We start from the raw sequence: 26073 nt of genomic DNA on the forward strand, positions 1-26073 counted from the left end.
AGCGCTCGGGCCAGAGCTGCTTCTCCTGGAGGACTCCAGCTCCCTGCATCCCTGGAGGGGCTCGGCAGCGCCCGAGGTGGGCAGGAACCGTCGCCGGCTCCGTGGCACGCGGCAGGCAGCGCCGAGGGGCAGGCAGGCTCTCTGCCTGCTCCGCAGAGCAGCGCCTGCCCCTTCCCAGCTCGGCGCAGAGCCGTGCCTCCAGGGCTCCCGCAAACTGCTGACACAGCAGCTGGAGCCTCTAATTTAAAACTATAATGATAAAGGAAACTGTGGGCTACAAGGCAGTCAATAAGGGAACAACCCTCCGCTCCTGCAGGTGTTGGGTTGCTCAGACCCCCCGTCCCAGGGGGATTTACAAAGCCGATATCGAGATGCTCGCAGTGGGATTAGCAATTCCCCGTGGGGCGAAGCCGGGTCCAGCCCCACGCGTTGGGGGGGACAGGAGGGCACAACAAGCATCATAGCGAGGATTTCGTCATAGATGCCCGGCGCTGCCCATCGCTTTTTCCCTCCACCAGCGAGGGGAGGGCTGAAGTGCTACCCATGACCCCCAGGCTCCCTGCTGGAGCCCTACAATTTGGGGGAAAATGGGGACCCCTCGCCCCGGGCAGGGGATGCGGAGGAGAAGGGCTGGGGGGGCCGGGCCAGGCTTCTGGGTGCCAGCACCCGTGGGCAGGGGGGAGCCAGGGCACGTGCGGGAGGGGACCCCCATCCCGGGATGTTCGGGTGGCTGCGGCATCCCTGTGGGATGGGTGTCCTGCCCCAGGGGGTGCCGGGTGCCGGTGATGGGGAGGGACCAACGCCCCCCCCCCCTCCCCAGCACGCAGCCGCCCACCCCAAGCCACCGGCAGTGGTTAAGCCCCATCATCACCTGCTGATAACAAAGCGGGCTGCCCGCCGTGTTGGTGGCTGCGCGCCCAAATTGCCCCCGGGTGCCGTAAAGGAATAAATCCGCTATTCCACATAATGGATTGCATATAATGACTTGGAGAGGTCAGCAAAGGGAGCAGTATCGTTAACAGCATGGAATAATTCCCCTCCTCTTCTCAGCCAGGTCCTCTGAGCCGACCCCAGGAAGTCTCGGCTGAGCTGCATGCCGTGCCGGAGCAGCGCCGGCTCATCCGGCAGAACCGTCCCGGGCTGCTTTGCTGGCAGAGCCGAGCTTTGCACCCCGGGGTTTTCATGGGTATCGGTGCTTGGGGCATCCCCAATGTGCCTGCAAAGCACTGGCACTGCAGATGGCACGGCACAGCACGGCACGGCATGGCACGGTTCTGTGCCAGCGCAGTGCTGCTCTGTGCCGGCACGGCTTTCCAGCTCGCTCCCGCTGTTCCGCTTGGGTGAGCAGGGATGGAGGCGGCTGGTACCGCGCCATCACGCCGTCCCGGCTTGGGGAGTCCATGGAAACATGCCAGCGGTGACCGAGCGCCGTGCCGGCCCCAGCCCCGGGCGGTGACACGTCGCCTGCACACCCACCACACATTTGGGGACGGGGTGTGAACATGCACACACGGGCAGAGCCGGGTGCCATCGTCTCCCAGCCCCGCAGGGCACACCGAGGAGCAAACCCCCTCCTTGGAGCTCGTCCCTTGCCAGGTCCGGGATGTCACCTCTTGTCCCTGTCCCCTGCTTCTTGCCTTAAAACCTCGTGTTTGAAGTGCACAAGTGAAAGAGGTGAGGAAAAAAAGGGGAATAAAAAATAAAAGGCTCCTTTCTGCTCAGTTCCTGGAGGACTTGAGCATTTAGCCGAGGAGTTTAAAAGCCCGCTGACCCGGCACGCGCTGGCAGCTGGGATTATGGAGAGAAAACCTTCAAAGGGCCCAAGGGGCTGGGGGGACACGGGCAGGGGAGGAGGGCGAGCGGGCAGTGCCGGCAGCTGCTGGAAGATGAGGTCCTGCCGCCCTGGCCGGGCGCTGCCCGCGCTGCCCACGCTGCCCGCGCCGGGCTGCGCGCAGGGAGGGCGAGCCAAACGCCAGCCCTGCTCTAAAAATATAGGCCTGACCCTGTTCTAAAATTACCGCTCGGCACCCGCCGCTGGCAGGGAAATCGGCCCCGAGCTGCGGATCCATCAGCGGGAACGGCTCCCGCTGCACTTCCCGGCTGGAAATTGCTGCATTGCAACAAGAGCCGGGGGCTGGGGGGGGGGCCGGTGCAGGCAGCGGAGCACACCCAGCGTCCTGGGGCACAGGGGATGTTTTGGGCCCGTTTCCCACGATTACAGCACCAGGGCGGTTTTGCAGGGAGGGTGATGGGGGGGCTGGAGCCGTGACGCCCTCCCCCCCCCTCCAGCTCCCCACCGGGCAGCCCCGTCCGCTGGCCACGCTGTTCGGCCCCACGGCGGTGACACAGCCAGCGATGGATGGAAGAGGATGGGGGATGTCCCCATCAGCCGGTTGCCGTGGAAACCAAAGGGAATCACCCTCCAGAGAGCCTCCATGCAAACCCCGGGACCCCCCCATGCTCCAGGAAAGCAGCAGGGATGCAGACAAGGATAGCACCCACCCCTGCGCCCCGGGAGGGGGCTGCCACCCCACTGCACCCCAGGAGGGAGCTGCCATGGTTTAAGAGCCCCATCGTGCCTGGGGACAACTGGGAGCGTGGGTGGGCACCAAACCCCAAAGCCAAGCCGGGGTGGCAGCACCGATCGGGGCGAGGGGACACCGTGGCAGGAGCCACCCAGAGCAAATCCGAAATGAAGGTGCCCATCACCCTCTCTCCTCCCCGGCAGCTCCCTGGGATCGCAGCGCCTTAATCCTCCTTGGGGGATTTTTTTATTTATTCAAGCCACCCTACTTAGCCGCCGTCCTCAGAGGAGGGATTAAGCCGCTGCAGTCTCGGGGCACTTGGCTGCTGCGCCCTGTGGGGACCGTGGAATTTGGGGTTTCCTCCAGCCAACAGCCCCGGGGCAGAGGGGTACAGGCAGACCCCTGCCCTGCTGCCAGCCGGGCACCGTGCGTACCTCACCCTGGCTCGGAGAGAAGGGTCCGGGGAATGTCCCCGAGGGCCATTTGGGTCCTGACCCCCTGCAGAGGCTCCCCTGAAACGGCTGCACCCCGAAACGCGGAGCCAGCAGCGCGGGGCTCGTCCTGCCCTTGCCCCAGCTGTGGGAGGGCAGTGCCGGCACCTCTCGGCCGTGCCGCGCTGTCTTTGCACGCTGCTGATTAAGGCGTGAGCCAAACCAGACCCCTCTGTCCCCCGGGAGCCCCGGCAGCACCTGCCCAGCCCGGATGAAAAGCAGCAGCAGCAGCAGCAGCGTGGCAGCGGGCGACCCACAGCCCTGCCCACCGCGCCGGGCAGGCTCAACTGCCCCGGTGCTGCCGGCATCACCCTCCTCCCGGGCTGGTGACGTCTGGCATGGTGCTATCGGCCATGCCCGGAGCAGGATGAGACCCGCAGCAGCCACCGCGATGTGCCACATCCATCCCAGGCTGGGGGTCAAAGCCGGCACCCTTCTGGCGGCACCACGGGAGGGGACTGTCCCACCACTGCCACCCCGCCCTGGGGCTGCCCGCTTGGGGGGACACAGGAGCCGGCCGGAGCACGGCCACCCCCCCGATGCTTGCCTGCACCGAGACCCCGCTCGGCTCAGCCCAGGCAGCGGCAAGCCAGCAGCTGCGGCTTTGTTAGAGCCCCGATCAAAATTCCACATGCATCGAGGCCAGATGGGGCGAGACACTGAAGGGGTCGATGCAGGAAGGAGAAACGCAGCCGGGGAGGCAGCGAGGCCAAGGGGTTTGTGGGGGGGTGCAGGCGCCAGGGCTGTGCCATCCCGGCTGCCCGCGGCACCCGTTGTGCCCCCCATGGCCAGCTCAGGACCCCAGGGCAGCCACTCTCCCTGCGGGGCTGAGAGGTCCTGGGGGGGGGGCTGCGAAAGCCACGATGGCAGTTTGCCCCCGCCGACTGGTAGAGGTGGGCAGGACCCCCCGAGAGCGGGCAGGAGGTGGGCAGGCGGGCGAGCAAGCGTAATGGGATGTGACAGGCCCTGGCTGGTGCCGGGCGGTGAGCGCCGGCTGAGCCGGAGCCTCCAGGATGTGCTAAGGAAGCAGAGCGATGCCCCTGGGACGCGGGTCAGCAGTTTACAGCAGCTGACCGCACGCCACAAGACGCCGAGGAGGGACGGAGACGCCTGCCGCGTCCCCGCACCCACCGGCCTGCGGCGTTTCAGATGGGTGCAGGCTCTCGCCGCTCCTGACCCCCACGGCCGGCTGCGTTGCCCTGCATCCGCAGCCACATCTGCATCTGTGCCCACACCTGCATCCGCAGCCACATCTGCATCCGTGTCCACACCTGCATCTGCAGCCAGGTCCCCGCCCGGGATGGCCTCGGTTCCCGTCCTGCTGGCACCCTGTCCCCCGCCCGGTGCCACAGGGCAGCCGCAGCCTGCAAGGTGCCGGGATGCAGCCGCATGCTCCCAGGGCCGGGTGCAATCCCGCACCCCGGCGGCCGCGGCGAAGAGGGGTGAGCGGGGAGGCGCAGCGCGGGCAGAGCAGCGTGGCCCCGGCAGCCCTGTCCTCACGCTCGTGGGCTTGTCAAGGGGAGGCGAGGCGACGCGAGGCAGGAGGAGGAGGAGGAGGAGGAGGAGGAGGAGGAGGAGGAGGAGGCCGGGGGAAACCAGGCCACGACGCAGAGGCTAGGCGTGCACAAGTGGAGAAACCCCTCGCTGCATCGCCGCCGCCCATGCTCTGCCGGGGAGACGGCAGCTCACCTGCCCCAGCTCCCTGGGACGGGGCAAGAGGAAGGTGCCACCTCTCGACGTGCAACCCCACACCGGCACCGCAGCGGGTCCGTACCCCGCGCCGGGAGCCCCCCGCTTGCCTGGCGGGGCTCATTTAGTCATGCTGGGATTTAAGAGGCAGCACATAAACCCCCCCGAAAGCGAAGGGCACCCCCCCACACCTCGGTGGCAGCTGTGTTTCCGCACGAGCCGGTGGAGGAACCCCTGTGCCGAGCAGCCGCCGGCACCGGAGCAGCGGCACCCACTCACTGCGCCGTGCCAGCAGCCAGCGCCGGGATGGATCCCGCCATCCGCCGCTGCAAACGGATTCACCTCGACCGGGCAAGGGTCTGTGCAGTCAAGGGGGGCCGAGCTCCTGCGCCCCCCTGGCCACGGCGGGGAGGAGGCAAAGCCGCACCTGGTAACGACAGCTAATTTAAACGGAGCGAGGAATTACCGACAGCACCAATGCAAGGGTGTAAATATAGCCGGCGAAGGGAAGGGGTGAGAGCAGGCAAGAGCAAAGTCATCTGTGCATAAATTGCAGAGTTTTATCTTGACAGTCACTCGGGGAGATGGCTAAAGGCTGCGGAGGGCATTTTTTATCCTATATTGAAATTATGAATCACGGCGTAATTACACAAAATGGATCTCGCGCTCTGGTGACACAGAAGTTTCAATCAGAGAAGTTGCATGAGTTAGTGAATTTTAATATCAAGAGACCTTAATGAGAGCACATTAAAACCAGGGGGGGAGGCAGAGTCAGGAGGCAGGTTCGTGGCGAATCCCTGCGCACGCTCGGCAGCCTGGATCCGGCATCGTCCCCCCTGGACCCAGCCTTGCCTGCAGGATGCGGCCAGGGCACTCGCATTCCGCCGGGAGAATTGGCAGGAAAAGCACAAAGCAGCACCCAAACCTGCCGCCCTTGAGAGCAGCCAGGAGCTGCCTGCCGGGAGCGCCGGACAGCGATGCCCAGCACGCAGCTCGCGGGGCGCCTGGATACTTTCTCTTTCAGAAGATCAAAAGAAAGTAATTTACAGTTTTTCAGCTGAGAAGATAAAGCTGCTCCCCTGCAGGGCAATTTATGTAATTAGTATTAGCCGAGGCCATGCAAGGTCGTCTGCCGCTCCCTCCGAGGAGGGCCCTGCCGGCGCTGACAGAAGCCTGCCTGTGGACGGGCCTCGCGCCGGTGCCGTGAAGGTGCTGCATCGGCCCTGCTGCCCACGGCAGCTCCGGCATTTGCCACGCGTCTGCCGTGCGTCTACCGTGCATCCATCACACATCCGCCGTGCATCCACCGCGCATCCGCCATGTACCCGCTGTGCATCCGCCGCGCATCCCCTCTGCATCTGCCATATCCACCAGGCATCTGCTGGGCAGCTGCTGCACCTCCACCACGCGCCCGCTGTGCTTCTGCCATGCAACCCCACACAGCCGCTGCGCATCTGCTGTGCAGCCGCCCTGCATCCTCTGTGCATCCGCTGTGCTTCTGCTGTGCAACCGCCACACATCCGCCGTGCATCCGCCGTGCACCCGCCGCGCATCCGCTGTGCACCCGCCATGCATCTGCCGTGCATCTGCCATGCATCCGCCGTGCATCCACCATGCATCCACCGTGTATCCACTGTGCATCCGCTGTGCATCCGCTGTGCTTCTGCTGTGCAACCCTACACATCCACTGTGCATCCACCGTGCATCCGCCATGCATCCACTGTGCATCTGCTGTGCACCTGCCGTGCATCCGCTGTGCATCCGCCACACATCCACCGTGCATCTGCCATGCATCTGCCATGCATCCACTGTGCATCTGCCGTGCATCTGCTGTGCATCCGCCACACATCCACCGTGCATCCACCGTACATCCGCCGTGCATCCACTGTGCATCTGTTGTGCTTCTGCTGTGCAACCCTACACATCCACTGTGCATCCGCCGTGCATCCACCATGCATCCACCGTGCATCTGCTGTGCACCCGCCGTGCATCTGCTGTGTATCCACTGTGCTTCTGCTGTGCAACCTGCCACACATTCATTCTGCATCCGCCCTGCATCTGCCACGCATCCACCATGCATCCTCTCTGCATCCACTGTGCTTCTGCTGTGCAACCGCCACACATCCGCTGCGCATCCACCGTGCATCCACCATGCATCTGCCTTGCGTCCACCACACATCCGTCGTGCGTCCACCCTGCATCTGTTGAGCATCTACCCTGCATCCACCCTGCATCCGCCGCGCATCTGCCACACATCCACCTTGCATCTGCCCTGCGTCCGCCCTGCATCCGTCACGCGTCGCAGCTCCACGGAGAGCAACGCAAAGCACTGCAGAGGACTTGGATCTGCTCTAACTCCCCTTCTTGGCACACCCCATCTGCTCGGAGGGGCCCCGATACGGCTCTACCCCAGCACACCCCCTTCGCATGGGGGGCACGGGGAAAGGCACCCCAAAGAGGAGAGGCAGCGTGGGGGACAGGCAGCGTGGCACTCGGCTGCTGCTCCCAGGACGGCTGCGGAGGAGGAGGCGCTGCCGGCCGAGGTGATGCTCCGGAGGAGCCCCGCAGCCACGGCAGCCCGTTCCAGGCACCCTCCTGCTCTGCCAGCAGGCACCGGGGACGAACTCTGCTCTACCGCGGGGCTGCACCGGTGCAGGCAGGTGCTGAGCAGAGCTCTCCGGCCGGGCCAGGTGCCGCGGGGCGGGGGGACGCTGCTCGCCCACTCCCCCGGGGCTGGCCGTGGCTGCCGCAGAGGATGGGTAAAACCCATGGAGGGGGACTGGGCTGGCAGCCCTTGCGATAACGAGTTCCTCACCCAATTTAAACCAGACAGCTGGGAATGAGCATAAAGGGAGCGATGCGCAGCGGATCCATCCGTATTCCTCAGCCCAATAGCGGGGATCCCCGCGCGGGGGGCGGCTGCGGGACCCGGCATCCCGGGCTGCCCCTTCCCACCAGAGCTATCCCCTGCTCCGGGCGGTCCCGGAGACGGACAAGCCCTCGCCAAGGCGGCTGCTGGGGGGGGGGGGAGGGGGGGTTTGCCCCATTTGCACCCCAACTCGCCGCAGGGTGGGTCCCTCCTCATCCTCAAGGCAGCAGCAAACCTCCCTCCCCGTGTGATGGAGCCCCCCCGGCGCGGCCGCACGCTGCATCCTGCTTCCTCTGCACTTTCCTTTTCTGCAAGCATCATCTCTCCGCTCGCCTGGTTTTTGCAGGCGTCATTCGCCAGGTGCTTTTCGGGGTCATCGCTTTTGCAGCCTTGCTGGGACATGTGCAGCAGCCTTGCCCAGCACCCAGCAGGATGCGTCCCCCTCTGCCAAGCCGGAGCCCCCCCGCCCCGGCACCGTGCCGCTCCATCCCCGAGCCGCCAGGACCGCTCCAGGCGGCTGCGGCTGCAGGAGCAGGGACAGCAGGAGATGTCCAGCCCGCGCAGCACAGCCTGGCCTGGCTCCCACCGCAGAGGTGGGGGTTTGGGGGCTGGAGCTGGGTCCCCAGCCCTCCCCAGTCCTCCTTGGTGTGGGACTGGCGGCGTGGAGGAGTGCGAAGGCAGGGCCACACCAGCCAAACACAGCGCACCAGCGCCACAGCCACCATCACGTTCAGAGCAGAGACCATGATTCAATATTGATTTCCACCAAAAATAATAAAATGCAATACAATAAAATATAATATAAAATAAAATAAAATAAAGCAAAACAAAACAACATAAAATGGGAGCGCTGTCCCCACCTGTCCCCTGCCTGGCACTGCTGCTGGGAGAAGCTGTCAATCACCTTCCCCATCGCTGCCTTCAGCGAGGGGAGATTTAGAGCCAGAGCAAACGTAATGCCTTGGCAATTTATGGACCGGCTGCAAATGCCCGGGGATGCTCTCCGTATCACCTGGTGTGTAACGGCCGGTGGCACGCAGCTCCCACCCGCCACGGGAACGGCACAGCCCCCGAGCAGTGCTGGAGCTGCAGGGACGGGGGTCTCACGGGCACCGCTCTGCCCTGGCAGCCCCCGGGCACAGCCAGCTGCACCACCCCAGCTCTGAGCCCTGCACGCCAGGGCTTTGCCAGGGTCTGGCCCCGGCACTGCGGCGAAACCACGACGCACCAACACGAGAGCCTCCGAGAGGAGAGCGGGGCCAAACCTAGCCCCGGCATCGGCATCGTGGGAGGCTTTGCTGGTGCTGCGAGCCAGGTCCGCGCGGCTTTGCCCGGAGCACCAAACCACTTGCACAGACCGGGGATGAGGCGGCTGCGGCTCAGCAGCGCGGTGCAGCCGGAGCACGGCATCCAGCACCGGGGGAAGCTCCCCTTGCCCCTTGCCTTCGCTCGTAGCCTTTCGGTGAGATCTGCGCCCCAGGGGCATCGCCAGCCCCTCCCGCACTGGCACGGAGCCGGTGTGCTGCAGCCCCCCCCAGCCACCGCGCTGCCGAGCATCCCCTACCTCTCGCTGCAGCACCAGCTCCTTGGTGAAGTGCGTGGCCTCCTCGCTGAAGGGCTCACCCTCCTGAACCAGCCCAGGCAGGTTCCTGGCTCCCCGGGGACATTCGATGCCTGAGGGAGGAAGAGGAGGAAGAGGAGATTGAGGCGCTTGGAGGCGGCCAGCGGTCACCTGCGTGTCATTGCTGGGTACATCACCTGAAAGAAATGTTTCGGGGAGGAAAGGGGCTGCCGGAGCCCAGGCGGGACGTAACCAGCTCCTGAGACACAGGAGGGTCCCCAGCACTGGCAATTCCCTGGCACCGGGGGCAGGGAGAGCCTGGGACAGCCCTGGGGCCAGCAGGGATGGGGACATGGGGACGAGCAGGGGAAGAGCAGGCAGGGATGGGGACATGGGGACGAGCTCCCTGAGGCCAGGCAAGGGAAGAGCCAACAGGGATGGGGACAGGGGGATGAGCAGGGGAAGAGCAGGCAGGGATGGGGACATGGGGACGAGCTCCCTGGGGAGGACTCCCCACTGTCCCGGGTTGGAGGCAGGGAGGATCCCCTGTCCCTGTCCCCAAACCACCCACCCTGCCAGAGGAGTCGCCTGGCCTGGGTCTCTCCCTGCTGCAGCCAGCCTCGCCAGGGGGGTTTGGGGACCCCAGGGTGCATCTGGGGTGCGACACCCCACCCACGCCGTGCCACGGGGAGCCCCAGGCTCCCCCGACCACGCAGAGACCATCAACCCCCCCCAGTGGCACAGACCCTGCAGCACCAACACCAGCTGTGCAAGGTCCCCCCGTGCAAGGTCCCCCCGTGCAAGGGCCCCTGCAAGGTCGCCCTGTGCAAGGCCCCCCCCCCCACAAGGTCCCCTGCAGAGCAGCACCCCACCACACCGTGGGGAGCAGCCGGGGGGGAGCCGGCAGGACCCCGATCTGCCTTAACAGCCGTGCCTGGTTCTGGCTGGCGCGGTTATGAACCGTACTAGCCGCCTATGCCGATAACTCTGGCCGAGAGCCCCTGATAAGCGGGTATTAATTCTGCTGTATCATTACAGCCAGGGAGGCGGGTCAAGCCCCAGCCCTCCCCCCAGCCCTGTAGGCCATCATTAAAAACCAAAATACTTAAAAAAACCAGGAGGGAAGGAGGCCGAGAGCTGTGGCGGTCGCACCGGACCACGTCTGGACCCCCACGTCCAGACCCCCTCTCTCTCTGACTCAGTTTCCCCACCTGCAAACCGAGGTAACCACCCTGGGCTCCCCTTTGGCAAAGTGCTGCCAGTGCCGGCGGTGGCACAGATTATTAAACTGGGAAGTCTTGCATTATTAATTTTATTTTACATAATTCGTTATTAATGAAGTGCTGGGAATTACACTTAGCGGCTGTCTGAGCACTCGGTCTGTGACGGAGCAGCGATTCTCACGTCTCAGCGAGGGAGGCGGGAGGGAAAACGCACCGCGAGGCTCAGCCCGGTGCTTGCGGCACAGCTGATGGCAAAGGGAATCGGGGACCTCGCCGGCCCTGCCATCGACTGGGGAGACCGCAGCCCTGCTCCCCGCCGGCCGCATGCTGATGAGGATGAGGAAAGGGAAAGCGGGCCAGCTGATTAATGATGTCCCCCCCCCTCGCTTGTCACATCCCCAGAGCACTGCAGTAAACCATGCCGACCCGGCCAGCCCTGCGGTGACAAGGTGCTGCGTCCCCAGGGCGCCGGGTTTGCTGTGAGCACCGGCTGCAGCGATGCCGCTGTCACCCCCGGGGGCACAGGGGACATGAACCCCCTCCCCGGGAGCAGCCGGTGAGTGCCGGGAGCCCACCCTGCAGTTGCAAGGTCGCTGTGTCACCAGGTCCCCGTGTCACTGGTGACGGCAGCCCTGACCTCGCCAGCGAGCCTGGGGGGACGGTGACTGCCGAGTACTTTGGGGGTGACTCCAGCGCACCCGTCACCGGCGGCTGAGGGGTTTCCAAGGTCTGGCAGTGTGCAGACCCCCGGCTGCGCCAGGGACTGGGCGGCTGCTTTGGGCACCGGGGTGGTTGGAGCGGTGGCACTCACCGGCTTGCCAGAACGGCAGCACAGCTCGGTGCCCACTGGCTCGGCAGCCGCAGAGGTGGCAGGGATAAAATGCTGCCCTGCTCCAACCGGGAACACCCAGGGTCACGCTGGGAAAGCTTGCGGTGATGTCCGCACCGCTGGCACTGCACCGCCAGCATCGCACAGGGCTGCACCACCAAACCCGGGAGGGGAGACCGGCTTTCGCTTAAGCAGTTAATTAGTCATTTCCAAAGCGCTGGTTTCGCGCATTACTGAAGTGCTGAGTTGTCCTCCAGCAGCACCCGCCGCAGGTGGAGGGAACCCCGTGCCCCCCACCGGCTGCCAAGCCCCCCGAGGTGGGGAATCGGGGCAGGCTCACCACACGGCGCAGGCGCGGAGGATGAGAAGCACCTGGTGAAATCAAGGCTCCCTGCTCAACGATTTAGCTCACGATTAAAACGGGTGATTAGCATCACTCGAAATTAAACCCCCGTACCGGGGGCAATGGCAGGGGGTGGGGGGGCTATAGGGGAGGGAGGCTGTGGGACCCCTGGCTCCCCCTGAGGCTCTCCCCACTGCATCGCTCCTGGGAGAGGCACGGCCACCCCAGCTGGGACTGGTGGGGTCCCCAGCCCTGCTGCAGGGTCCCCAGCCCTGCTTCAGGGACCGACGGGGTCCCCGGCTGCTCACGGGCCCTGCAGCAGCAGAGAGGGGGTTACCCCCCACCTCAGCACCACAGAGCACCCGGAGAAGGAGCCTGGTGCATTGGGAAGCTGTCTCGCTGCCCCCCGCACCCCGGCTCTGCTCCGGCTCCCCACAGGACCCCACCGAGGTGGTGCCATGGCTGCAGCCCAGGAGGACGTGTCCCTGCCCCCATCCCTGTCCCTGTCGTAACCCCATCCTCATCCCTGTCCCCATCCCCATCCTCATCCTCATCCCTGTCCCCATCCCTGTCGCATCCCAGTCTCCATCCCTGTGCCAGTCCCTGTCCCATCCCCGTCCCTGTCCCCTCCACCCAACTCACCCCCCCGCTGCCTCCCGCCATCGCCATCACCGCGACATCAGAGCCCGGTGCCGGTGTCAGGCAAAAAACTCTTTTCCCTCTCTTTCCCACTCCGCCTCCTCCGAGGGAAGCAAAACATGTCCAGGGAATCTGGCAGGAGTTCTGCTGCCATGACAGGGCAGGCAGCTGCCAGCCCCGAGCCCTGCCCGCGCCCCCCCCCGCCAGCCTCGGTGGCATTGACATCCCCCGCCCCGAAAAAACGGGATGAGAAAGGAAGATTTTTGGAAACGCGGCAAAATGTGGGGTGGGGAGAGTGGGCAATCCCGTGTTCTTCGTCACTGAGCCTGGTAACGAAGCGCGCCGGCGGCTGGAGGGCTGGGAGGCTCCCCCCACCCAGGACCAAGCCAGGAGCACCCGGACCCTCCCGTGGTGCAGCCAGGGGGACACCAGACAGGTCCCCGGGGAGAGGGGATCCCCCTCCAGCCCAGGGGCTGCAGGCAGGGGAGGGGGGGACGGGCTTTTGGTGGCAGCCCCCCAGCTCCCGGACCCTAAATGGGCCCAGCACCAGCTGCACCGTGCACAGAGCTGACAGACAGACCCCAGTTGTGAGCGGGAGGAAGGAGCGGAGATGCATCTCCTCCTCCTCCCAGCACGTTGGCACCGGGCGGCAGCAGGCGGGCACAGCTTCGGCACGGCTCCGGCACGGCACTGCTGGCACGGCACCGCCAGCACTGCAGCGAGGCCATGGCATGCATCCTGGCCACGGCACGGATCCCGTGCAAACGCGCTGCCAGCGTCTCCGGCAAGGAGCATCCTCCAGCACCGCGGTGGGAGGGGGAAATGAGGAGCCAGAGCTGCCAAGAGCGTGTCTTCCCTTCCTCCTCCTCCTCCGCGGAGCGAGCAGGGGCTGGGGGAAGGGAGCCGCCGTGAGGGCTTATGCACCACGACGGCAATTTTCTTCTGAAGAAAATAATTTGAAGAAATAGCTGAGGAAGTGTCCGAGTCCTTAAATAAAATAAAAAAGCAAAGCGCAGTGCTTTTACAGTGCGGCGAAGGGCTGCCGGCCCCGCGGCGCCAGGGGATCCCGGCACACGGACCCGCTCCGGCCCCGGACAGACCGCGCAGCAGCTCAGGATGCCACCTCGGATCCTCTCTCTGCCTGTGATGCCTCCTAAACCCACACGAGCGAAGCCTGCTTTTGGAAAAGGAGAACCTAAAAAGGATGGGATGAGCGTGCTCAGCCCCAGAAACGTGCCGGCTGCCGTACGGCGAGGGCAGTGGGCTGCTCGGCACTCACCGGGAGCTAAGCAAGACCGGCAAAGTTTACCCAGCACTTTAAAAAAAATAACTAAACCCAAAGCCGCAGCTCGGCTGCTCTTCCCAGGAAAGTATTAATCTGCGCAGATGAGGGATGCGGTTTAAAATGCTGCAGCGTGCGGCTGCCACCGCTCTCCCCTGGGTTCTCAAAAGAACTCCGCTGCAAATCACTTCTGCTAAACGCTTTTGCCAGGCAGCGAACCCCGGCGTCGGCAGCGCGGTGGGGAGGGATGGGGCAGCTGCTGGGGCTGCGGAGGATGCTCCGACCCCAGCCCCGCTCCAGTGTGTGGGGATGGATGGAGGGGGAGGGCTGGGGGCATCCCACAGCATCCTGGGGCATCCCACAGCATCCCGGGGCATCCCACATCATCCTGGGGTATCCTGCAGCATCCCGGGGCATCCCACATCATCCTGCAGCATCCCGGAGCATCCTGGGGCATCCCACAGCATCCCGGGGTATCCCGCAGCATCCCGGGGCATCCCACATCATCCTGCAGCATCCCGGAGCATCCTGGGGCATCCCACAGCATCCCGGGGTATCCCGCAGCATCCTGGGCGTCCTGCAGCATCCCAGGGCATCCCCCAGCTGGGGACACCCCCCGCCGGCAGCCCGGAGTTCGGTTCAACCTTGCGCCGTCCCAAGCCATCCCGGCACCTTTATATTTATGGGATGTATTCATACGGCTCTGCCCCTGTAACGCCAGCGCTCAGGCACCGTGGGGGGAGCGGGGAACCGTGCCGAGGCTTCTATAACGGGTAATAAAGGGGGTTTGGTGCTCCCACGCCACGCGGGGTCCGACGAAAGGGCTGATCCTGCACCGCCGGGGAGCGGAGTGGGGGTGGGAGCCGGGAAGGGGCCCCGAGGACGGCCACGCTCAGGGGCAGATCCTGCTCAGCTCAGCGGCATCTCGCCGGAGAGGAGCCGCAGGAGCCAGCATCCTCCGGTGGTGCCGGGAGGGCCTGGGCCGTGCCGCAGCCAGCCACGCTCCCCACCCACCCTGCCTGTCGGCTCCGGCACACAGCCGCGCGCTCCCACCCCGCTGGCAGGGCCAGATGCTGGATCCGGCCCCTGGGGCTGCCGCAGCGGGACCTGGCTGGTCCCAGACGGGCCAAGGGGATGCGAGAGCAGGGCCGGGTGCGGAGCACAGCCCCCAGCCCCCCTGCCCCTCCCCACGCCGGCCACTGGCAGGGTTTGCCTTGCAATAACAAGGCAAATATATAATAGATAATAAATTTATAATATATAATATAAATTATATAATATATAATATATAAAATAGAAAATAAATGATATATATTATTTTATATATAAAATATTTTATATATACACACACACACACAAGAGCACTGCTTGTCAATGGATAAACCACCGGGGGAGGGCGGGGGGGCCAGGCCTCCCTGGCACAGCCGCGAAGTCGCTAATAAACATCTAATCTCGCTGGTTTCGTGGCCTCACCGAGCACCCCCGGGAGCCGGGGGCAATCACCACGCACGGCACGGCACAGCGCCGGCATGGCCTGCCTCTCCCCTCCCTCCAGGAGCTCATAAAAAAACTCTCTCAAATTCCTCCAGGGGAAATTTCCCTGATTTACCATTGAAGTCCCATCGCCGCTGGAGCGGGGGCTTTTCCAGCCCTAATTTCTGGGCTCTAAACGGCTTTTTTCCCCTCCTTGCTGTGCCATAACCATGACTGGCGCAGCGAGCCGGGGAGCAGGGATGGCACCACACGAGGTTTGCTTGTCCGAGAGTGCTTGTGCCGGTGCTGAGTGCCGGAGATTGATCTCCGGGAGGATTTATGGACTTTGGGAGAAATAGAGGAGGCGAGCAGAAGGGAGGAGAGGAGCCGCGCAGTAGCATCAGTCACCGGAACGAAGCCACCCGATAATCGCAGGCAGCACGCTGGAGTGAGAGCTGAACGCCGAGGCCCCGCACCAGAACCTGGCGGCTGTGCCGCAGCCGGCAGCGGGCAGGATGCGAGTCGCTGCCGCGGCACTGGACCCCGAGCAGGCAGCCCAAAGGCTTCGGGCCGGATCCTGCCCTTGCAATCAGCAGCGCCGGGCAGGACGACGCTGCCCGTCCCCAGGGGAGCCGAGCTGGGGCTGGCGGTGATGCCGGGGGGCTGCCGCTGCCGTCCCCTCCTTCCCCAGCCGCCGGCAGGCAGCCGCTGCCTCTTCCCGCAGGCAGCTTCCCCGGCACTGGCAGGCGCGCGGCCGGCCTCCGAGTCGTGATGGCAACTTGGCTGCTGCCGCAGAGCCCGTGTGGGAGCGCGGTGTATTTTTAACACTAGTCCCTACCAAAATAGGGGCTGTTGGGAACAGGGAAACAGACGGCAGCAGGGAGGCGGGAGATGGCCGGGCACTGCCGAACCGTGCTGGCTCCTGCTAACGCAGCCCGGAGTGGGGGCCTGCCTAGGGACCCCCTGCCCGGGACCCTGGCAGAGGGGTGCAGCAGCCAGCGGCGGTGCTCAGCTCATCGCTGCCCTGTGCACCCAGGGCCTGGGACAGAGGGACTTACGGACATGCCAGCCTGGCTTCAGCCCGCAGGGAGCTGCTGCTGCTCCGCTGCACCCCGACACTGCAGGGTTGCAGCCTTTGGGGTCACCGTGTCCCAACACTGCACATCCACAGCATTTGGGGTCCCCACATCCCTACACTGCACATCCGCATCCCCTGCCGGCGGGGATGCTCTGCCCCGTGGCCAAGCAGCAGCGCCCGGAGACCCAAGCAGACCCCCACATCCCCGGGACGTGCCCCCACGAGGGAGAAGGGGCTCCCCGATGGTGCCACCCTGGTGCCTCCTGCAGTGGGACAAGCCAGGCTGCTGTGACACTGTCCCCGCCGAGCTCAGCTGTGACGGCAGGTACCCGGGCTGGGGACCGAGAGGCATCGCTGCCTGCACAGCATCCTCTCTGCCATGAGCAGCAGGCAGGGAGCAGCACCCCCCAGCCCCGGCACACCCGGCTGCTCCCACGGGGGCTGACCCCAGCTCCGGTGGCAGCCTGGGCGAGGCTGCAACCCTCCTGCCAGAAGCCGGGGTGAAAAAATGAGGCAAAACAAAAAAAAAAATCACCTCAAAAATACACCAGTTCCCAAAAGCTGAGGCACCATAGGATAACTCAGGCTGGAAAGGGCCTTGGGAGGTCGCTCGTCCAACATGGGGTGGGCTGTGGGGTGGGGGCACGGACTGGAGCATGCACAACCTCGGGGGGCTGCAGCCGTGCCCTGCAGCTCGGGCAGAAACCTCATTTTCACCTCCTTTTCCCCCAAAAGCAGATATACGCCCCGACTTGGCACCCTGGGGCTGCACGGCTTCTCATGGCATCCCCTCCTCATGGGCTGCCGGACACGGGCAGTCCCTTCCCACGGTGGCGGCCGGTCTCGCCTCCTCGCCCCCGGCTGCCGAGGCAGCGGTGAGTTACGGCTGGTCCCCGGGGAGATGCTCGCAGCCCGTATACGCCGATATACATCAGCCTCCTCGCAGGCGCACACAGATAAATGCCATATCTCCAGCTCCACCTCATAAATACGCAGCTCCGCTGTCTCCTCTGCGAGATTTAGGGGCACCCAACCCCTGGGGCCATGCGTCGCCCACACCCTAGCAGTGCCAGGGGTGCAGCATGGCCCCCCCTCACCCCTCAGGGCGCGTTCTCCCCCGGGGCTGGATCCTGCTAACGCTGCCACCGGCCCCCGCACCGAGAAGGCGTCAGGCTGCAGAGTCTCGCTGGGAAAGTGGAACCCGGGATTAAATTAGCGCCTCTCTATTTGCACATATTTATAGCACTCAAACGTATATATTTTAGCTGGAAAGACGGGATGAGGCTCCCTTGAGAGCATCCCTGAAGTCACATTTACAAGGGACCTGTCTTCCCTTTATGATGCTCATTTGCATTTGATATATAAAAAAAATGAAGGCATTGATAAAATGCAGATATTTATCGTATTCCTGGCTCTAAGCGATGGGTGATGGCACCGCGTGGAGCGGGCAGAGGAGGGGCCGGCGAGCACCGGCCAAGCACCGCGCCAGCCGCCGCGGTGCTGCTCCGCTCAGGAGCCCCGAGAGCGGCTCCCAGCAACGGCACTGGCTGTAAAACCAAAAAAAAGTAAGAAAAATAAAAGAGCGTGTGTGAGTACAGAGGGTAAAATCTCTCCCAGCCCTGAAGCCCACGCCGGGCTCGCTGCCACCAGCCACCACTGCCCCGCAGCTCGCCGTGCCGTGGCCCCACCGCTGCCTCCCAGCATCCGCCCGCATTGTTTTATATGATGCAATTACTTCGGCAATTAATCAATTAGCTGAGGAGCAACCTCCCCGCGGGGTGCAGCACAGAAACCCCCCCGGCAGGTCCCCGTCCGCCCCGCTAAAACCAAGTGAGCCAAGGGAGCGCGGGAGGATGCGTGCGGGGAGGACGAAGCGCACCAGCGAGGTGAGATGCTGCAGGGGGAGGAAGGTGCCTTCCCCTCTCTGCAAGGGCTTCCCCCAAACTGAGACACCCCCCTCCCCCCCCCCCGGGACCCCCCACTCCGTCAGAGGCCTGCACCAGCGCTTGCAGTGGGTGCCCCAGGGTGGGCACCGAGCCAGGGTGGGGTGGGAGCCCTCAGCCCCCTGGGACACCGGTGCCGTATCAGAGCTAATGTCGGATGGGGAGCTGGGGGGGAGCCAAGAGGCCACCCCAAAATCCAGCTGCCAGGAGTGAGCAGAGGCTGGGAGGAGGGCTAGAGGCTCGGGGGATGCTCCGGAAGCCCCGTGGGGGATGACGGCCCTGGGGTGCGATGGAGCAGGACCACGGAGCAGGGACATGGAGCAGGGACATGGAGCAGGGACCCCCACGGAGCAGGACCATGGAGCCGGACCACGGAGCAGGGCCACGGAGTAGGGACACAAAGCAGGACCATGAAGCAGGACCAGGGAGCAGGGACCCCCACAGAGCAGGACCACGGAGCAGGGACCCCACGGAGCAGGGACCCGAACGGAGCAGGACCACGGAGCAGGGACCCCATGGAGCAGGGACCCCCGCAGAGCAAGGACCCGAACGGAGCAGGACCACGGAGCAGGGCTCAGCCAGACATACGCTCCGCCATCGCAAGGCTGGGGATCCCCCGGGGTGCCGATGCTTGGAGGCGGGGGACAACCCGGCTCTCTGCTCGTAAGCTCAGCTTGGTGCACGCGGGGTCTCCCCCAGCAGGACGCCCCTCTTCTCCCCTCTCCTCTCACCCCCGTTTTGCCCTCCTGGTGCAGCCAGCAGCTCACTGCAGCGACCCCCCCCGCCCCGAAAACCGAGGTCTGGGAAGCCACGGAGCCCCCCCAGCCACCTGACCTTTCATTAGCTGTTTCACTGAATAATTGATCAGGGCTGCGGGGGGCTCATTAGAGGTAGAGCTGCTTCAATAACCAAGTTTGTCTTACTCAGGGTAAAAGTTTAATTTTCCAGTGCCGTGAGCTGGGAGAGTGCCAGCCCCCCCGCCCCGCTCCCCGGCAGCTCCCGCGGGCACAGTGGCAGGCATGGCACACCGGTGCGTGCCGGCAGCTCCCCCGCAGCTTTCCGGAGAGCCACGGGGGTGGCTGGGGATGCAGGTAGGATCCCAAAACTGCCCGTCTCTGCCATCCACCGGGCTGGTGTGCCGCGGCGGTGCACGGTATGCCGGCCCTGCCGCCAAAGGGCTTCGCCCAGCTGGGCACCTGCCATCCCTGCAGCGGTGGGCACGGCCGTCTGCCCGCACCACCCTGGCATGGTGTGCCAGGGCAGCCGGGAAAGGTGGCAGCAGGGGCTGGGAGGCTGGGAAGTTATTCAGATTGCCAGCATGATCAACACTCCAATTAATAGATGACAGGGAAAGGGAAAACACAGCAGGCAAGGTGATAACATCAGGTGCTGGCTCCCAGCAAGGAGAGCCAGGGAATTCAGCACCATTCCCACCCCATCTGTCCCCTCGCCGGCTCCCACCGTGCCGCTGCCGCCAGGTTTCCACTCTGGTGAGGGAGGCAGGCAGCCCCCGGAGCGGCTGCAGGCAGGCAATGCCAGCCCTGCCCTGCCTGCACAGCCCTCCTGGGCTCAGGGACACCCCAAAACCTCCATCCCCAGTGCTTGCACGCCCTGGGGGAAGGGGCCATCCCGACCCCCCCCCCCCCCCGGGGCTGCAGCTGCAGGACGCCGGGCTCTTGCTTCAGGGTTTGCCGCCGGCCAGAGCAACTGGGGGTGAATCACCCCGTGTGCCAGGCCGAGGACAGGACGGGGCTGATGCACCGAGCTCACCGGCGTCGGCCGCGCCAGCTCCCGGCACTGCCGTCAGGATGAAGGGAGGAATCCAGCCAAAGCCCAGGAATACCCACACTGGCAGATGTGCAGGGTCTGCAGCGGGGGAAGACAGAAGGGGTGTGTCAATCTTCCATGCTAATTGGCATGTTACCTGCCTTTTTAGCCTGTAATTAATGTATACAGCTTGATTAGAGAGCCTCAGCTGGGGAAGGTCTCCCTGGAGAAGAGCCGGGGAGGGAGAGCAGGAGCTATGTACCCCCCCAGCGCTAAGGGGACCGGGAAGGGAGCGGGACAGTTTGCCCAGCACCCGAGAAGTGTCTCCAGCAGCACCATTAGCCCAGCTCAGCACGCCGCGGCTCTGGGACATGCAACGTGGGACAATCCGGTGCAAGACAGGATGCTCCCGTGCAACGCAGGATGATTTGGTGCAATAGAGGATGCTCCTGTGCAACATGGGATGATCCTGTGCAAGGCAGGATGCTCCTGTGCAATGCAGGACGATCCCGTGCAATGTGGAATGGTCCGGTGCAATGCAGGCTGAACCTGCGCAGCACGGGATGATCCTGTGCAATGCGGAATGGTCCTGTGCAATGCAGGATGCTCCTGTCCAACTCAGGATGGTCCTGTGCAGTGTGGGATTCTCCTGTGCAATGCAGGACAATCCTGTGCAATGTAGAATGGTCCTGCACAATGCAGGATGCTCCTGCGCAATGCAGGACGATCCTGTGCAGCACGGGACGATCCTGTGCGATGTAGAATGATCCTATGCAACGCAGGATGATCCTGTGCAACTCAGGATGGTCCTGTGCAGTGCAGGATGCTCCTGCGCGATGCAGGATGATCCTGTGCGATGCAGGACACCCCAGGAGATGCAGAGGCCGCTGCAGAGGGGCGCAGCCACATTTCCTGGAGGGCCGCAGCTGCCCACGGGCACGCCAGTCCCACGGCACCAGACACCCCAAAACCTTCGCTCCAGAGCACGGCCCAAGCGCCGCTCCGCAGGAGGCGATGAGTCGCCCACTCGTTATTTCCAACCCTCTAATTGAGCTGTCTGGCGAAGGGCAGCGCGGAGGTGGCGAAGGAGATGACTGGGGTGACTCAGACCATCGGTGTCCGCTGCACCCCACAGGCACCCTGGCCGCAGTGGGACCCCAGTCGCTCCAGGGACCCCCAACGGCTCCGGGGACCCCCGGGGCCACCCGAGGCAGCCGGGGCTGGGGGGTTATTCACCACTTTGGGAACTTTTTGGAGCAAAATCAGCCCCTAGGAACGGGCGACAGCCAGTCGGTCTCCACAGCAACGGGGATTAAATATAACTTGCAGCGAGCGCGCTCCCCCTGGAGCCATCCATTTCCAGGCCGCCCCAGCGCCCTCCCCGCCTCCTCCCCTTTAATTTAAAAATTACCCGACTAAGCGGAAAGGCCGAGCCGGAGCCTCCCCGACTTGCTGCGAGCTGCTGCGAACCACCATCACCGGCAGGGACGGGTGTATTTAACCGCCGGTCCCCGGGGAGGGACAGCGGGAGCCTGTTCATCCCGCCATGGGAAGGGGATTAATCACTGCTGAACCCGTGGAGGTCCCATAGGACCCGGGGTGCATGTCCCCAGCCCACACGCATCCCCGAGCATCGGCTGCGGGCATCCCGCCGGTGCGGAAGAGGATGGGGCCCGCTGGGCTGCCGCCGCCAGCGCCGGGAACCGCGACTGCTCCTTCCCCGCTCCCATGAAATGGCCACTCAACCACCGGGAGCGAAGCAAATCCCACCCCAGCCGCAGCCGAATGCAGGGCCCGAAATCGGGGAGAGCATCTCCGAGCGTGCCAGCGGGACCCGGGGACGATGCCGGATCCGCCGGGACGGTGCTCTGCCACCAGCTCCTCTCGCAGAGAGCGCTCGGAGGAGCTGTCAGGATTCTCATGTATGAAACACGGCCGAACCCAGCGGCAGCCTTTTAAACCAGAAATATTTAAATATATCTAAATTCCTCCTCCTGAGCACGTGGGAGTTTTATTGCTTCTTGAAATTTTAATGTCTCAGTCGCAGGCAAGGGGGAGTCTCGTTTCCCCGTCTTTTGCAGCTGACTTTAAGAATGGTTAATTATAAATAAGACTGTGTGACTATTTATACGCACAAGCACACGGAGAAGGACAGGTTTAGGACACGCTTCCCACACGGCAGGAGCCAGCCTGGAGCGGGGCTGGGGACGCTCATGCTCTGGCCGGCCACAAGGACGGGCTGTCCCCGGCCCCCGACTGGGGGATGTCCCCCGACCATCACTCCAGGGAGGTTTGGTCACTGGAGGGTGATGGTAACGGTCACCGGTGGGACTGGAGGGTTCCTGGCCAGGCTGGCCGTGTCCTACAGACCATGAGGAGCAGGCAGCCGGAGCGAGTGGTCCGCCGGCACCCGAAACTCAGGCAGACGGGGGACAGGCAGGGATCTGCATCTTTGGGTGCCACAGGAAAGGGCTCTGAGGTGCGAGGGGCTGGGTTTTGCTCGCCAGAGCGAGCGGGTGAAGAGGGGAGGACCGTGGCATCATTCCTGGTCACGCTGGGTCAGCGGTTTGAGCCACGCTCCGGGAACATCACCGGGACCAGGTGCGGTTCTTCCCGCTTCCCAAAGCCCTCAGTGTCCCCCAGCCTGGGTGCCGGTCCCTTGGGGGACGGCGAAGGGCAGGTCCGAAGCGAGCAGGCGCAGGCAGGTAGCCGTTCCCATGCCACACGCCGGCTTTGCGAGCTCATGCGCTGTTCCCCGGCTCCAGGAACAAAGGGGGGGGACAAAGACTTCCCGACTCCATCCCGGCCCCCACGCTCCCCCCCAGGATAAATATTCCTTCGGTGGGAGCAGCAAGAGCTGTTGCTTATGGAAACCTCGGTGGTTTTATCCCCATATAAGATCTATTTATATGCTTATTGAATTTTTCATAACCAAGTTGTGAACGATCGGCGTTCAGGGTCATCCTTTATACACGGTTATTGCCATAGAAACGGGAGCGAGAGATGAGCCGCCCCACATCCTCTCCCATCGAGGGATGCGGCAGCGCTGGCGGAGGCTCTGCAAGCCAACGCTCTCACCGGCGACCGGCTTCCCCGTCCCGGCGCACTGCCGGGTGACACCCTGGCGCAGGTCACCACCCGCCCATCCCGCTGCCAGCGTAGAAGGTGGCACCTTCAAACGCCCCGGGGTTTGCGATGCTCCTGCCACCCTCTGCTCCAAGGCGAAGCCTCGGCTGAAATACGCGCCGCAAGCGGGACTGCTTTAGTGGGGGAATTCTTCAGTTTTTGTAGGACCTACCAAAACAACCGCCATGTGCATGCAGGGATGTGCACCCTCATCCGGTGCACGGGCAAGCCCCTGGGGTGATGCACCCGGAGGGTCCGCTGGCACCTCCATCAGCCCGGCTCGGCCGAGCGCCAGGCGCAAGAGCAGCTCGCGCTTGTCCCTGTCCCCACATGTCCCCAAGGGGTCCCACCTCCTTCCCCGACCACGTGATGCTCCTGGGGTTCGCCGCATACTCCCCGGTTTTGGTGGAGGAGAGCATCCTTCCCGGGCCCCCCATCGCTGCACCTCAGAGCAGCCCCTGCCCCATGCTGCAGGCAAGCACCCTGCCCGCCCTGCCCGCAGGCACAAGGGCCGAGGAGGGAAGAGGGGGCGAGCAGCCACGCCACAGGGCATCGAAACGTGCAGGAGGCACCCAAACCCCACCCCGCGGGGGGCACAACGGGGGGGCAGCACTCCGGCGTTCCCGCAGAGCAAACCCCACTGGGGGGGCCGGCAGGCACAGACACCATTGGGGTGCGGGGAGAGGGCAGCACCAGTGCTCCGAACCCTCTGGTCAGCTCCAATTAGCGCTCCTCAGCTCAGTTAAACCCCCCCGAGGCTGACCCGTTGGCAGCACCAGCATTAACTTCACCTGCAGCCCCGTGGGGGTGAGGGAGGACCATGCACCCAAGCGGGGCGAGGACCCCCTGCCCCCATCAAGCCAGGCACCGGGGGGGGGCCGGATCCTGCACCCGGCCGGGGGCGGCGGGGGCTCACCTGCGAGCAGGAAGGTGATGAGGCAGGTTTCCTTTGGCATGAAGAGCTTCAGCCGGGAGCCACTGAAGACGTACTCCACCACGGCCTCGGAGCGGCCGGCACGCTGCAGGAAGGGCAGGAACTGCTTCGCCTTCTGGGTGTCCTGGGGAGGGGAGAAGTGGGGTCAGGGTGGGGGGTGCAGCGTGCCGGGGGTACCGACCGCTCCCCTCAACGTGCAGGGACCTGCCAGCACCCCAGTGTCCCTCATGGTGGGGACAGCAGCTGCTCCTTGCCGTGGCCTCGGTGCCTGGATCGGCCTCGCCTGCCCCATGCCGGCTGGGGAGGGATGCAGGATGCGGGCAGGGATCCGACTTCTCCCAGCTTGGGATGGACCGTGCACCCCACACCTGCACCCACGTCCCGGGGGCGTGGGCTCCGACTGCTCCAGCATGGGGACGGCTGCCTGGGTGCAGGCAGGAGCAGGCAGGCCGGATCCTGCCCCATCCCTCCCTTCCATAAGGGAGCAGCCCATGACTCCCGGGAAACCCCCCCCCTCCGCGCAACACCTGCTCCCTTCCCAGCAGCAAGCCTCTGCGTATAAATTCATTAATAAAATCTTAACGAGCTGCCAAGTAGCTCGGGAGGCCGGGGCTGGGGGGGGGGGTGTCGGGGTCCCACAGCACAGAGCAGTGCGTGCATCCCTGGGTGCCCAGCCAGCGGCACCACCACGAGCATCGCCGTCTCTGCAAGGGGCCGGTGCAGCACCCATGCGCCAGCAGACCCGACGCCGAGCGCCGGCCCGGTGCCGGTTGAAACCCCTCCACATGGTGCAGCCGCAGCTGGGGAACCGCGGACCCCAGCAGCCATCTCAGCCCGCAGGCTGAGCTTCGGCGCGGCAGCTTCGGCCGGCATCTCTGTGTGCCGCCTGTCCCGGTGGCAAGAGGCTCCGTGTCACAAGCTCCCAATTTATTTACCCAAGGAAGAAAGGAAAAAAAAAGCAGCTCCCCAAATGAAAGGCAGGCAGGTGGCTTTTTATCTTGCTCCGGCCTTAATTTAGAAAAATGAGCTGCAGAGAAGAGAAGGGAGCGTGCCACGGCCAAAACCAGATGCCTCTCGGTAGGACCTGGAGCCGGCTCTCCCAGGCAGGGATGGAGGCAGGAGCTGGTCCATGGCCGGGGCAGCGAGGCCGGAGTGGGGTTTAATAACTCTTATTAAGCTAAATGCAAGCTGCTGGCGTTGGAAAGGCAGCGGCGTGGGGAGGGAAGGGGCTCGGCTGGGGAAGGCAGGCGAGTGGAGGCAGCTGTAAATCTCTGGAAGAGAGGCTGGGAACCAGGGCGGGAGGGGGAAGGCGCTGGCATCTGCTGGCAGAGGAGACGGAGCTGCTTCCAGAGCAGGCTGTAAGATGGCAGCGGCGGAAGAGGCAAATCTCCGTGCCCCTCCGGGGATGGGGGAGCCACGGCACGAGCACAGGGAGCCGAAGGAACAGGAGCCATGTGGCTCTGCCTGCAGCTCTGCCTTGCAGCTCTGCCTGCGGCTCTGGCAGGTATCAGTGCCGGCAGCACGAGCAGGTCGCAGAACGGCAAGAGCAAGGGGGCCGGTGTTTGTGTGCATCCCCATTTTAATCCGCTTCAGCGCAGTGGACGGCTGCTCGCTTGCTCACGCGCGTGACCCGAAGCCGCTGGCTGCGTGGAGCCGGCCCGTGCCGCGGTGGCAGTGGACCCAGGTGCTGCCGGACTGCAACCTGGAGCCGCTCCATGCATCAAGCGGGCGCAGATCTCAGCGGTCCCCAAGTGCCAGAGCTGCCACCCTCCAGCTTCGGCACAGGAAAGGACACCGTCATCTGCCACGCCGGTGCTTCAGCATCTTTCTCCCAGTGCCTGGGGGGTGCTGCAAGGCTCGGGGCGGCAGCGTGCCCACCCAGTGGCACGGCCCCGGCCACTGCCGATGCTCGAGCACCACCTTTGTGCTGATGTCCCAGGTCCCTTCGCTGCAGGCACCCCCCCGCCCCGTCCTGCCACGAAGGGGTCCCAGGCAAACCCACTCCTCCCAGCAGCCCGGCCGGGGCAGGGCTGGCGGATGAAGCCCCCCCCCGAAATCCCGCTGCATCATTCCCCGCCGTGCTTGATGCTGGATTGCTCGCCGCCACGTGCGCTCCATGCACAAAACACGCCCGGGGAGGTTTTTTTAGCAGATGTGCAGTCAAGAAGTTAATACAACACATGTAAGTGCAATTTGCACGCAAAGAAAAACCACATTATCCAACGTTAACCACTTAGGTCTAACATATGCAAATCTAAAATGGGAGCCGCTAATGAAGGCTACTAATTAGTGGTAATCACT

The 26073-nt window shown here is 64.3% G+C and overlaps 1 protein-coding gene across 1 annotated transcript in view; it reads right to left on the minus strand.

The window, feature by feature from the left end:
* SND1 (staphylococcal nuclease and tudor domain containing 1) overlaps positions 1 to 26073 on the minus strand; it is a 138256-nt gene that overhangs the window by 24251 nt on the left and 87932 nt on the right. Inside the window, exons 15-16 of the mRNA XM_076363753.1 lie at positions 23755 to 23896; positions 9139 to 9248 (exon numbers count right to left, since the gene is read on the minus strand). Of these exons, the coding sequence (XP_076219868.1) occupies positions 9139 to 9248; positions 23755 to 23896 (252 nt within the window). The remainder of the gene's footprint in view (positions 1 to 9138; positions 9249 to 23754; positions 23897 to 26073) is intronic.

The sequence above is a fragment of the Aptenodytes patagonicus genome, unplaced genomic scaffold (genome assembly GCF_965638725.1).
Source record: "Aptenodytes patagonicus unplaced genomic scaffold, bAptPat1.pri.cur scaffold_86, whole genome shotgun sequence".
In the NCBI taxonomy this organism is placed as follows: Eukaryota; Metazoa; Chordata; class Aves; order Sphenisciformes; family Spheniscidae; genus Aptenodytes; species Aptenodytes patagonicus.